This window comes from Netta rufina, assembly GCF_964035555.1.
Source record: "Netta rufina genome assembly, chromosome: 4".
Lineage (NCBI taxonomy): Eukaryota > Metazoa > Chordata > Aves > Anseriformes > Anatidae > Netta > Netta rufina.
Window position 1 is genome coordinate 30,035,263 of NC_140127.1, and position 14,330 is coordinate 30,049,592.

The 14,330-nt window shown below is 39.6% G+C and overlaps 2 protein-coding genes across 2 annotated transcripts in view; one reads left to right on the plus strand and one right to left on the minus strand.

Annotated features, from left to right (window-relative positions):
* On the plus strand, positions 1 to 12,040 carry PPID (peptidylprolyl isomerase D). The gene is made up of 10 exons (XM_084286252.1): positions 1 to 153; positions 1,139 to 1,279; positions 1,699 to 1,805; positions 3,621 to 3,809; positions 4,663 to 4,785; positions 6,359 to 6,465; positions 8,812 to 8,953; positions 11,038 to 11,124; positions 11,208 to 11,250; positions 11,796 to 12,040. The coding sequence occupies exons 1-10, from the start codon at positions 69 to 71 to the stop codon at positions 11,882 to 11,884; spliced, it is 1,113 nt and encodes a 370-aa protein (XP_084142378.1). The 5' UTR covers positions 1 to 68; the 3' UTR covers positions 11,885 to 12,040.
* Positions 11,874 to 14,330, minus strand: part of ETFDH (electron transfer flavoprotein dehydrogenase) — an 18,077-nt gene continuing 15,620 nt past the window's right edge. Inside the window, exons 11-13 of the mRNA XM_084286251.1 lie at positions 13,822 to 14,004; positions 13,279 to 13,500; positions 11,874 to 12,999 (exon numbers count right to left, since the gene is read on the minus strand). Of these exons, the coding sequence (XP_084142377.1) occupies positions 12,836 to 12,999; positions 13,279 to 13,500; positions 13,822 to 14,004 (569 nt within the window). The 3' untranslated portion in view covers positions 11,874 to 12,835. The remainder of the gene's footprint in view (positions 13,000 to 13,278; positions 13,501 to 13,821; positions 14,005 to 14,330) is intronic.

Consider the following 14,330-nt stretch of genomic DNA (forward strand, 5'->3'; position numbering starts at 1 on the left):
CGCGCCGCCTCCCGTGGGCGGAGCGGGCTGCAGAGCGGGCGGGCGTGAGGCAGCGCGGGGAGCCCGACATGTCGCACCCGTCCCCCAGCGCCCGGCCCGGCAACCCCCGCAACCCCCGCGCCTTCTTCGATGTGGACATCGGGGGCGAGCGAGGTGGGGGCCGGGGCTTCGGCCCGCGGGGCGGCGCGGGCCGGGGCGCTGCGGAGGGGAAGGGAGTGAGGCGGGGGAGGGTGGGGGGGGGCACGGCGGCAACATGGCCCCCGCGGGCCCTGCGCGCCGCTTCTCGCCCTGCGCTCCCCGGGCGCGGAGCTGCGGCGCTGTCGGGGGACACCCGGAGGGGGGACGCGGCCCCGCGGGGCCCCGCGGCCGGGCAAGGCCGCCCCACGCGGCGCAGCGGGCGGCTGCGGCCCGGCACGGCCCCGGGGCCGCCATTTGCTCCCCGCCGGGCTGGCGGCGGCCGCGGGTGTCGGTGTCGGTGGGGGTGTTGGAAGGGGTGGGCGCGGGGACGGGGTTGGGATAAAAATGACGGGGAAGGGTGGCGGAGCTGTGCCTGGAGGCGTGGGTTTGCGGAGCACGCGTTGGCGCGGTGCTGCCTCCAGAGCGCCGTGCGCCCACTGAAGGGTGAGGAGGGTGAGGAGGTCTGCTTTGTGCTGGCTGCCAGCCGTCTGATTGCGTTCCCGTGTTAATTAGGGTTAATATTTTCACATTCGGCGTCCGGGAGAGTGAGGCGGTTAGGCCGAGGAGAAGAGGGGAGCATCCCCTGATGGCGGCAGCCCCCGTGAGGGGCCGGCTTGAGACGAGATGACAGTGACACAAAATCCACCGACCCGCTCTTGTGGGGTCTGAGATCTGCCCAGGTTTCGCGTCCTTTAGCTAAAACCCATACATTTTTAGGTGTTAAGGGTTGCTTAGTAGCACCTGTAACTCTACGTAGCCATTATTCGCCTGCAAGTTCAGCATTACTGCGTTTCAGTGAAACGGGTGCTTAAGAGAATGAGGAGTAAGGTTGGTTTATGTGCTTGACATAAGCTTTTTGATCAAAAAAGTCTGAAACGTTTATGTCCTTTGCCCTGTAATACTCAATAAATCACTGTGCCAAGGCCAGAACTTAACGTTTTCTCATTTTCTGCCATTTCAGTTGGACGCATCGTCTTTGAGTTATTTGCTGACATTGTACCGAAAACCGCTGAAAACTTTCGTGCGTTATGCACAGGAGAGAAAGGAACAGGGTCCGCAACTGGAAAACCTCTCCATTATAAAGGATGCCCTTTCCATAGAAGTAAGTTCTGTGAAATCCTCCATTATCAATATTTGAAATAATGGTAAATGTTATTGTGGAGCATTTGCTGAAGAGATAACGACTGAAACTATGTTTTTGACTTTTTGATCCTCCTAATCTCTAAATACTGTCTGCCATGCATAGTCAATAAATTTGCATTATAAATTCAGCAGTAAATTAGCAAAACTAATTTAATGTGAGTTGTAAATGGGTTGAAGTGGTTTTCAGGTAAAGGATCAAATTTCAAATAACATTCACTGAGTAGAAAAGGAATGTGTGGGTGAGGATAACTAAAAGGTGGTTTGCGTTTTATTTAGGTGCAGTGCTGATGGCTGGGATTGCTCGTCGTCTCTGAATTGTTTGGTCTGCAGTGCCTTTCCTGCCTTGCTGCTATATTTTGTAATTATTTTCTTTTACAGTTATTAAGCAGTTCATGGTCCAGGGCGGAGATTTCTCAAATCAAAATGGCACTGGTGGAGAAAGTATTTATGGTGAAAAATTCGAAGATGAAAACTTTCATTATAAGGTAATCTATTAAAAATAGTAATTGCATCCAGTTTTTGAATTTTCAGTAATTTTTAGTTTTCTTCAAGTTCAGCACTAGTGCTCTTTAGGCCACTGTTAACGTATTTTTAAGCAGTGGAATGAATGCAGCCAAAAAGTCCCCTACTAGTTTGTCCTTAAAGTCTTTATTGAGCACAGAAGAAAGGGTCCACCTTATTAAGAAAAGGCAACCATAGCCTACAATTTCTTTTTAATTGCACCATCAGAAATTACTTTGAAACAGTATTTGTTTCATTGAAAGAGGTAGGGATATTATTCTAAAAGAGTGACAAATAGGGTTTTGAGTATGCATGGGTCTGGATTTGAGGATGTAGTTTTAAGAGATGCTGGCTTTGATGGCAGAGCTAACTTCAGAAACTCTTACCCCCCATTATTTATTGCCACTTCTGTATCAGAGCTCACTAATTATAGCACCGATGCAACTGTTCATGGATCCATTCTATACATTAAAAAATGTATCTTTTAAATGAGCTATTTCATATATTTTATAGTGTAGCAAGTTTGTTCACCCTGCTGCAGGATGGCAGGAAGGAATTTCCTACTGTGAGAGTAGGAAATTTCAAAGCTATCTTTGTCCTCAAAATCTGTGTCTAGTGATACCAGGGAGACTGTAGCTGCATGTGCCTTACACATTCAAACAGGTACAATTAACAGGTACAACTCTTGGAACACTGCTTGTGTCAGGATCTGTCCTGTACCTTTCCTTGTTTCTTGGGGAATTGGCATTAACTTCAGAATGCCCATCACCATTCTTCAGGCTTCTCTTTGATACCAAAATCCAATTTGGTTCATGACTGCAGGGATCTGTCTTTTGACGCAAGACTGACTTCTTTTTCTTCGTTTCCTTCTGAAGAAGATATGTTTGTCTTCTATATTTTTAAATCATTTTTAGAAGTTTTAGTTCTACCTTTATGTAAAATGGGTATTCCAGACAGAAAGGGAAGAAAACTGCCTTTTACCATACTGTACAGCAGGTCCACGTTTGTTCTTTTGGTGTTTATATGGTTACCTGTAAATTGGAATAAATGGTAAGACTTTGCCAGTGGTCAGCTTATAACGTCAGGTCACTCCCAGTCCACTTTTTTGGTGTCACTTCAACTAATGGCTGTACAATTGTGAAACATCCAATTTACTCAGTCCCCAAGCAGTGCTGGTACCATGCCAATTTTGCAAGCCTTAGATTTCTCAGTCTGATTTTTCCAGACTTCTTTACTTGTTTTGTAAGCTTACCAAATGACAAGCAGAAACATCATGGGAGAAATACTTTATCTGCAACGTTTTTCAAAACAATTTCATGGCAAGAAAATGCACCTGAGTTATCGAGAGTTCTGTTGATAAATATGACTCACTTCATGGGACTGCTGCCGAGATTTGGTCCCAAGCAAAATGGAGTCACATGTAAATGTTTTGAAAATCAGAGCCACCAGATTTCTGGCTCTTAACTTTGTGACTTTTCCTCTGAATGTTTACAGACAACATGTGTAAGGCAACACCAGAGCTTACTGTTCCTTGGCTCTTTGTTTTCAGACCAGTGCTGTCTAGCATTAGTTGTAATTAAAAAAAAAAAAAAAAAGAAAAAGTGAAAACTTACCTATTTCTCAGGTGATCTGTCCCAGCTCAGTAGCTGACCACTGCAGAGTGGATTGATTGTAGAAGAAGTGGACACAAAATGTTCAGAATGCTAACTCACACATCTGGCTCTGCACGCTAGGACACTGGGTTCTTTATATGATGTTATAACAGATCTTGTTCATGTTGGTTGTGATTTGATGTGCAGCACGACAAACCAGGGCTGCTGAGCATGGCAAACGCGGGACCTGGCACTAACGGCTCCCAGTTCTTCATTACCACGGTGCCTACTTCTCACCTGGATGGGAAACACGTGGTGTTCGGCCAAGTGATCAAAGGAATGGGTGTTGTTAAAATATTAGAAAATGTCGAAGTAAATGGAGAAAATCCTGTTAAGGTAAGCAAAACCCAGGGCACCTAGGGGTGGTGGTTTTTCTTGTAGTTTATGAAGCTTTATGCAGTCACCAAATTGATTTGACCTTTATTTTTTTGAGGAAGATTAAATATTTTTTTTTCCAAAGCAATAAAATACCCTGTTTTTAACAGGTTGCTTTGGGGAAAATATTGAAACATTACCTCTCATTCTCCTATTGTCTTGTCGCTGGAACCTAGTTTAAATATTAGAGGACATCTGATTTCTTGAATCTGAAACATAACATGTCTTGTGAAAGTACCGGGAAGGGAGAACGGTTATTTTGTGGTTGAAACCTCTTCAAACAGTTACACATTTTGAGGTGTTCTAGAAACTTAAGTGAGGTGGAACTAGAAGGTGGAATTCAAAACCTTACCTACCAGATAAGTAATTGTTATGAATGTTAGGTCAGAAATAGTTTTATTTCTAGAAAAGCTGTCGTTGTAGGCCATGCCAGTTTTTGCTTGCTTCAGAAACAAAGACCTCTGTAACATTAAAAGACTTGGCAGTTTGAGAAAGATCCTTTGTCTCTAAAGTAGTGAAATTTCAATGGCTTGTGTTTTGCTGAAGCTCAGCGTGCTGTCAGCTCCTCTTCCAGCCCCCCTGTAGAGCGTGGGTATGGTGTTGGTGGAAGGCTGCTTCCCAAAGGCAGTGCTTTCTGTGATAAAAGCCTTTTGGTGAGGATAGGCTAATTACGTGATAGGCTTCTGAAATCCACGCACCCAAACAACAGATGAAAAAGATTTCTACTGAGTTTAAAGAGTACATAGAAGTTATGGCTTTTTTTTTTTTTTTTTTTTTCAAAAGTTCTCAATAATCAAACCTGCTTATTTTTCAGTTGTGCGTCATTGCTGAATGCGGAGAGCTAAAGGAAGGAGATGACTGGGGAATTGTTCCCCAGGATGGTTCTGGAGATGCTCACCCAGATTTTCCTGAAGACTCGGATATAGACTTAAAAGACGTAAGTAGTTTTCTTTTAAGGTACTTATTTTATAGAATGCAATATAGTAAGCAATCTGAGTTACATGGCGTCTGCGATGTTCACTGAGCCTTTTTTTTCACTCAATGAAGATTAAGTGGTTATGTTTAATTGTATGAAAGTGAATGCTGGGGGAGGAGATTGTAATCTTTTTATTTTCAATTACAACTGATTTTTTCCTAATAACTAAAACCACAAAAGTTTTTTTCCTGTCCATTTCTTTTTACTCATTTTTTGCTTGTGCTGTAGTGACAAAGTGTTATTATGAGAACTCCATCCCAGAGATGACTAACTTAGTACATGCACACTTTTTCTGTACAAACTTTAACATAATTCATCCTTTAAAAATTGCCTCACTTACTAAAAATAATAAAGGATAAAACTTTAAAAATATTTTTAGTATATCTGTGCTAGATGCTCTCAGTTCCCAGTAGCTGTTTGCTGTTCATTTTGTTCAAACTGAAGGAAGACTGGTTGCCGAGAGTTAGGGAGCAGGCTGGTGAAAGCAGCTCTTATGCAGCTTCTTACTTTATCCTGATAGTGAAATCGATAAGCTTTGGAAATCAAACACTGTGAGAGGGAAATAAAAAGGGGGCCACGATGTATGTGTAGATTCCAAATTAGAAACGGAGATAATAGTAAGAAACAAAAACTTTACAGCTAGAAACCAGAAACTCCTTGTATCTGGCTATTGATATGGTGAAAGAGGTTTTGGGTGGCATTTTCTGTGGTGTAGATCTGAGCTTGGCAGATGCTTGCCTCCCTTAACTTTAAACATGTTTATACAAACTAACCGCAGAAACCATGGTGACATTCATCTTCTGCTGTGATGATCAGTTTTTTCAAGGATATTAATTCTAGCTGGGTAGAAGTGTAAACTGATAGTCTTATAAATGGCAATATATACATTTGACAGATCTGAAGGCAACTGTGGTACAGACAGCAGTAACCATAAACTGGTTCTTGCCACTGGAAAAGTAACTTAACACTTGAAGTATATGCTGTTCTGGAAATAGAAGTGATGGATTTGATGCATGCTGGCAGTTTTCTTTTTCTTCTGTAGATGTTTGAAGTGCTTTAAGAGAATGATGTGTATTGCTATGACTTTAGTTGAGACCATGCAGATTTCAGGTGACTCTAGTACCATTTTGAGAAGCAGGAGATGAAATATTCCTGTGAATAAGGCAGTCTTGGTTGAATACTTTAATTGTTAGCATGCCTTCCTTTCTGTGTATAATGGTCAACGCTGTTATTTATAGCTTTCTGTGTGGGTAGCAGCATTTAGGGGAAAGAGTTGTACTGCTGTGTTGTCTCTGGTGTTTTCTTACTCTTTATGCTGTAGAAAACCCATCGGTAATTTCATCTTTCAGACTATTGCATTACTTAAAGTATAGAATATTACAGAAGTGGTTTGAAGTTAGTATTTATCTAAAATTGGAATACTCCTGAGATCTTTGAAAGAAGATGGACGTGGGATCCTACTGTTAAATATAAAGTAAACCAAGACTTTTCTCATAAGTAAATTTATACCTTATATTTTCCATCTATTTATTAGGTTGACAAGATTGTGGCCATAGCAGAAGACATAAAGAATATAGGAAATACTTTCTTCAAATCGCAAAATTGGGCAATGGCAGCTAAAAAGTATAGTAAAAGTTTACGGTAAGGCTATCATCATTAAATGAGATAGTTCCTGTAATCCAAAGTAATTCTGATATCAAGCAATCATATGTGCATTTTAAAAATGCCTGTTGCTGTGTTTTTTTCTTTTTTTTTTTTTTCTTTTTCTTTTAAAAAATAGGTTTCAGAGTCTAGAAAACATCTGGTTGGTTTTTAGCTACCAATACAAGTAGGTCTTCTACTTACTGCTAGGTTAAGAACTATAGGCAAGAAGCATTGTTTTGTATTGAATAAATGCTCCTCTATTAATGCTGCTGCTGTGCTGGTGCATAACTGGGAAGAAAAGCACAACAGCATATAGGGTATTTAGAGAGAAAGAGAGGGAGATACTTGTCAGATTTTGAACAAGCAGTAGGTTTAGGAGATGGGTAAGCTCATGAGAGAGCACCCCCAAATGTGACGCTTATTAATTCATTATTATTTTTTGTTTTGAGGCATTGTGCCATTGTCCTGTCTCCATGTATAATTCAGACTTGCCTTTAAAATCATGATCTTTGTCTCCGTACTGCTCCTTCTTTCATGATTTTTGCTTTATATGTATGTGGTTCTCCCATTAACTTTTTAAAAAAGTTATACTGACCATTATATAAAAAAAAATATTAATAAAAATTCATCCATGCAAATAATTAACCCAAGATGCAACCTCTCCCTCTGCCCTCAAAAATCCTTTCATAGTATAATTTTGCCATCCCTCACAATTAGTTGTCTTGCTTACTCTTACTCTTAAGCTGATGAGCCAATGAAGGCTCTTCCTGTTTGTGTAGACAGCTTCTTGTTGATACTCAATTTTTGTCCTAGTGGATGGAAGGGAGAGTAGCTCTTCTGAAGTAGACAAATTGGATTGTTCCAGCTCTTCCTTATGGGTCGTGTTTTCATACTTGAATGGACACACCCTACTGTTCTCCCTGAAGTCTAATACTTTATGTGGGATGGAGTATTTTGGTTGGCACTTCTCTGGAACTGACAGGAGGAGCTCTTATTGGGGGCATCTCCTATGTCTTCTGTACAGCTCGCCTAGCAAACAAACCACCTGGTGGTTTTACTTTTTTTTTTTTTTTTTTTTATCAGTGTTGCATTGTGCATTCTTTAATGCTTATATTCTATTATAACCTTCAGTTCTTCTTAATGTACTGCTGCTTAACCAGTTATTTTTTATGTCAGAATTTAGACTTTCTTGTCCAAAATGTATAGTTTTCCCTTGTCTCCACTTATATTCATCTTACAGAATTCTTTGGCCGGGAAGCTCTGATTTTGTTTCCAGAATGGTTAAAGGTGCATTCTGTTTGTTTTGAACATAACTCACTACGTATTATTTTCCTTAGCTTCTTACTTTACCCTTTTTTCTCTCTTCTGGCTCTCCTTTCTTGCATGATGCTCAGCAAGTGGACAAATCACTGGGATTATGTCTAACTTACATTTTAAGTATTGCTTATTTCTGTACTCGGAGATTGTATACAAACCATCCAACACTCAAAAGATAGGGATGCAAAATTAAAACTCCATAAGCACCAATCTGCAAAAACTGCATTAATCAGGGCATGCTTAAAATTTGAGTGTACACGAACATGATTTTGGTAAATTAGCTCTTTTTTAAAAAATTAAAGCAAGTTCTATAAGCACGCCCTTAAAAGAGTTAGAACTTTTATATCCACAACAGGCCTTTGCCACTTGAGATGAAAAGCTGTCAGCATTAACACAGTGTGAATTAAGAAGAATGAGATACAATTTGTTTACCTGTGAGGCAGCAATGCAGTAAATGATACAGCTTGGTCCTGAACCAGGGTCAGTTTTGAAATTCAACAAAAAGCACCTCTGAGTCGTCACTGGAAAGCAGGTGGAGTTAACACCAATAACATTCCTGCCTTTACAAAGCAAAGTTAGCTTTAGTTTTTCACCATAAATGCCTAAATTAACTAAAATCTTACTGAAGAAGAGATGAAACTGCCCTTGAATGTGGAAGGTGCTGTAGCAGCATTGCTTTTTGCCATAGATGAGCACTACGTTTGTTGGGAATAAGCACTAAAATAAATTCTAATGGGTTTCATGCCATCTAGGATAGTGCATTTGTCTAAGAATAAAAGATGCCATCAGTACAGTAGAGGGACAGGAGTATTTTCCTCCTTTGGTCTAATACTTACTGAGCTACAGCAAAACATTCATTGATTCATCTTTTTAAATACACAAATACAAATAAATACTTGTAAGACTGGAATTGAAACTGTGTTACAAATGCCAGCTTGCACTTACCTGTGGAAAGATAGCTCAGGGCAGAAGAAAACAGAACTTGGAACACTAACACACGTTCTTTGTAAAACTGTTTTTCTCCAGGTATGTAGAAGCTTCTGAAACGGTGGCAGAAGAGGCTGACAAGCCAAAGCTGAAGACCATTGGGCTGACCTGTGTTCTAAACATTGGCGCTTGCAAGCTAAAACTGTCAGACTGGCAGGGAGCCATTGACAGTTGTTCGGAGGTAAATTTAGTGTTAAGTAACCTGATTAGCAATTGGCCAGTGCCGAGAATGGAGACTGAAACTGCAAAACTTTTTTTAAGTTCTTCTGACAAGTTCAATGTTTGAAAGTATAAAGTAGAATGCTGGTTGTATAGTTATCACAAACTTTCTGGTATGTGGCTTTTTGAAATGATTTTAAAATTGAAAAGGATTTTGAAAGTAAGACTTCTGTTGCTTATTGCCAGAAAAAAATACATACTGGGATTGCTAGTTTTGTTTCCTAAGAACAGAGGTAATGTTTAACTTACAAGGAGAGTCTTCAGTGAAAGAAGAATATATATATATATTTTTTTTTTTTTCTGGAAGACTAGTACAAGCAAAACATTTTACTTGTTTTCAGATCTTAAGGGCCTGAATTCTATTTACTGAAATGAATTTTCCAGTCAAAGCCCTTTCAAGTAGGGTAGGGGTAAAAGGGAAAAAAAAAAAAAAGGAAGGAAACAAATGCAGCTGATCTGCACGTGATGGGGCTTGTGAAGAGCTGGCTTGCTTTCTAGGCTTCTGGTGGCATTCTGCACAGAACATTCATAAACCCATGTCCTCAGATAGACAAATGGAGGAGTAAAAAACTGTAACATGGTATCTGTCCTCAAGAAAATGATCCACTGAAACAGCATTTCAATGTCACAGAAATTGATAATCCTAATACTTGCAAAGGTGGAAGAACTTTTTTTTTTAATTATAGAATTGTTCGATCAAGGCAAGTCCCTAGCTGTAGTAGCCACCTGTAATGCATTTAGCTTATCATAAGCTAAATTATCATAAATGCATTATCATAGTATCATAACAAGTGTTAAACTGTGTATCGGTGTTTTAATTAGACCACCAGTTTCTGAGATTATCTAGTAGAGTTCAAGTATTGTTGATGAGAAACTATATGGTTTCAGTGATGATTTCCTAAGGCCAGAAGTTTTTTTTTTTTTTATATTAACAATCTGTAATACACGCATTGTTTGGTGTAAATAAGAAGTTACAGAGAGCTGAACCTGTTCAAACAAACCCTGTGTTAAAATAGCTGTAAGCACACTTGGTCCAGCTGAAAATGAAGAATGCTGTGTGCACCTGGTACAGACAGCTACGTTTTTAACTCTAGGCAGAGAAGAGGTTCAAGGCCTTACAGCGGATACATCAAGACGAGCTCTCAGAGGAATACTTTATACAAACAGCCAATACTGAGGTGTTTTTAAAAATCTAGACGCAGCTTCTAGCATGTAGAATTCTTAATGAGTTAATGAATGAAACTAACAAAGCCCCACATTCACACAGATTTCCTCTAATAATTGAACAACTTTTTATTTCTTAAAATTGAAAAAAAAAAAAAAAAAGTATAATATAGTTCTGTCTTTGCAGTAAGAAAAAAACAACGTGATTTTCACAGGCAAGAAAAAGCTCCTGAAGAGAATGGAGCTATCCAAATTAATGGAGGTAGTTTGAAAAAAATAATTAGTGAGTGACTCGACTAGTAAAACAATCTCTTTACCCAGTCACTGTATTTCCTGTTTTGGTATTGTCATATCAGAGCTGGAACATACACATCAGTGAAACCATTTGTGTCAGAAAAAGTGTGATACCTGAAACTTGACAAGGTTCCTGAATCACAAGATGGAGCGCTTGCATCTTTCTATCCTACAGTGAAAAAAGCTTTACAGAAAAATCCGTTTTCTTTATGATGTCACTGTAGAGGGTTTTTTCAGTGCGAAGGGAGGAGCTGCAATACAGAGCAGAACAGTGAGCATCAAGGTTAGGATAACCTGAGCTGCAGCAGCAGCTTTGCTCTGACAGCTGTATTGATCAATACAGGTTCCGTTTCATTGTAATGTATGCTGGCCCTTGACAAAAGCCCTCTTGTGGTGCAGCAGTACTGAAAGTGATCAGATAGCCATTCAGGGTGCTCCATTACAACATCCCTTTTTGCAGTTAATGTTTTGACAGCTCACCCTCAAATCAAATAAGGAGATTGCCTGCTGGTGGGAACTGCCATTTGCAGAGATGGGAGGCTGTGAAGTATACTAAATGTTAATGTGACAATTTTATTAAATTTACAGGCTCTTAAAATAGATCCAGCAAATACTAAAGCTCTCTACAGACGGGCTCAAGGATGGCAGGGAATAAAAGATCTCGATGAGGCACTGGTAATTATTACAATATTTACATTTTTTTTTGGTGTATCTAAATATTTCACCAGAATATTCATTTATATTTGTTTTTATTTAAGGCTGATCTTAAGAAGGCTCACGAAATAGCCCCTGAGGACAAAGGTAAAATAAAGACGCTTCTCTACAGATCCTATACTTTAAGAATGTAACCAGGGTAATACTTACATAAGAAATCATAACCAGTGTGGTGCCTAAAATAGTGGCTTCTAATAACTGTTGAAACTTAGAAGCTGATTTATTGAGCACAGAGCCCAGTGACACAGAACACCTGCTTTTATACAGCATTGATGTGTCCGGTACCCTGGGCAACTGCTTATGTAGGTATAGTTTTACAGCAATGCACAAAGTGGTCATACTAATTTTCTTGTCTTACCATTACCTAACAGTGGACACCAATACTGTGCTTCCTCCATCCTGCCCTGCATGGTCACCTTCCAGGTGAAACAGAGGGAAAGCCTTTTTGCTGCTGGTATCTGACCTAGCAGATCAAATGCAGTTTAGTGTACAAACATAGTGTACAAAATAATATAGGTAATTTGGTGTACAAAATAATATAGGTAATTTGCAGCAGTGAGACCTGCTCTTGACATATTAGGAAACCTAGTGTAACCTGAAGACACTGTATCATGGATTTTGTTTTTAAACAGCTATCCAGACGGAAACACTCAAAATCAAGCAGAAGATAAAAGCCCAAAAGGAGAAAGAGAAGGCAGCTTATGCTAAAATGTTCGCTTGATATTTTTATTGTTAAGCTTTTAATTCTATGCACTAACTCATGCAAAAGACAAAATGGAGCTGGAGGCAACTGTTCCCTCTCTCATTTGCCCTGTACTGCACTTCTTGGTGTTTACAACTTAAAGGTCTAATAATAAAAACATTGTTCAAAGGTGAAGTGTTTTTTTTTCTTTTAATGTCTAAGAACTTGTTTTGTGATTCAGGTATGTTGCTCGCAGTAGGGGTTATGTTTTTGCAGCTTAATACTTAGGGCCTCCTGAAAAGTCCAGTTTTAACACCAAAGCCATTTAAGCAGTTTGTTAGATTTTTTTTATTATTATTTTTAATTAGTGCAGGCCTGATTTCATATAAGGAATAAGAAGTACTGACAGACATATACCCTGAGGGCGCAAATATTAAACCATTTTTTTAAACCACTTTACAGTTGTATTACAGATGGGCTCCCTGTCATCATCAGGAAAAAAAATAATCTATGTTTTATGTAAAAAGTGTAACACTTAATAACAGTGACAGTTTCCTAGACAGATGTACTTTCTCTACTGTGAGGTAGGACTCTACATGTAGTAAAGCACTTCGGATAGACAAACACTTTTTTTTTTTTTTAAGGATAGGTACTAAACTTTTCCATTACACCCCTGATTCTGGATATGGCTCCTGTCATCACTGAACTTCAGCAATAAATCCAAGGTCCAAAGTTCATTTGTCAGTCCTAAGAAGAACTTTCTTCTGCCTGCCACCCAACTCCTGAAAAGAAGTTCTATTTAAATAAGGCTAGGGTTTAACCAGAATGCACCCACCTTCCATTTAATGCAGTGGTCATACCTAAACTTCAGAATGGCACGTTAGTCTCAAAACTCTAACATTCAAGTCAGTGCTGTACTTTACACTGCAGCATAAAATACTCCAACTTTTCTGTTGGTGATTAGAAGTCACTGAATAGTTCTCAGCCAGCTCACATCCCGTTATAAGCTGGTCCTCCTCCTCCTTCAGGCACTACCCAGTTAATGTTCTGACTTGGGTCTTTAATATCACACGTTTTGCAGTGGACACAGTTCTGAGCATTTATCTGCAGTCTTGATCCTTCTCCTGTTTCCAGAGGAACATACTCATAAACACCTGGGAAAAGCACAAGAGTGTGTGAGTTCTCTGACCAGCTTCTCTTACACACACAGTCAACAAGCATAACAAGGGAAGTACAGAACCAGTGTCATTCAACCGCCTTCTTCCCTGTTTACCCATTATTTTGTTACAAATGTATTTTTTTTTACAACATAATACATTTGAAGACAACTAGGATGGAATAGTTGAAGTAGCAGGCCAGGTGGACTCTTCTTGAAATACTTAAGTTTTTCACCTTACAAAATCTCTCTCACACACTCCATTTCTATTACCTACCTGCTGGGCAAAATCTTTGTTCCGGTCCATCAAATATAGCCAAATTCTTGTTCACAGGGATGCTGTCATCTTTCAAAGTCAAATGAGCAGGCTGGTCATGTTCGTGATTTGTACCACTTAAAGCCACAGATGATAGGAGATCAAAACTGATTTTTCCATCAGGCTTTGGGTATTCGATAGGAGTACAATCTTTGGCTGGCTTGAGCTGAGCAAAATCTGGTCCTAAATACATTTTTAATAAGTAAGATTCATTGTAGATTACAATTTAATCAAGCTATTTTGATTTTCCTCATCAGAACGAAGTATTTCATAGAAGGTAGCCTTTTTCATGAGACAAATCTTTTCATGGGACAAGATCTATGCTAAGTAGAGTACTGTTTTAATGACGTCATCTACAAGTCTACTTCACCTCTTTATCATCAATTTCTATGGTTTAAGTCCCCGCCACTTGACCAGATATGGTGTAGCTTCAACTAAGAGACTGTGAAAAGAGACTGAGGACATATACATTTAATATTTTCTTTGAGGAAATAATGAAGTTACCTGGATGTTTTAATGTCCATGGTTCCTTTCCTCTCAGTATCCAGTAAAATATCCCCGTGTAAATCATTCCTCCATACACACCCAGTATGCTGTGGCAGGACGGGCGGATGTTTCTAACTGCGTACAGCTCTTTCCAGACCCAGGACTTTTTCAGGTTCTCTTCATATTCTTGCACATCAAGTCCTACAGAAGGACATTACTTGTTAAGTACCTACAGTACATAAAGACTATCCTTGAAATAAATAAATAAACAACCAAAACAACCTGCTGAATAAATACAAGGGTTAGCAGTGAAGGGAGCAAACTAAGAATTTCAGAATAGTACGCTAGAGTATACTAAACCACATACTTCAGCCTCTTGAAGAAACCAGGTTCAGCAGTCGCCAGCAGGTTACCCACTGCTCCTTTGTAACCTCTTTAAACAAGAAACAAGAAGTAATGCATTGCCTCAAACTTTGGCAAAAAAATAAAGGTAGCAGACCAGGTGGCTATACTGGCATCCCTACCAG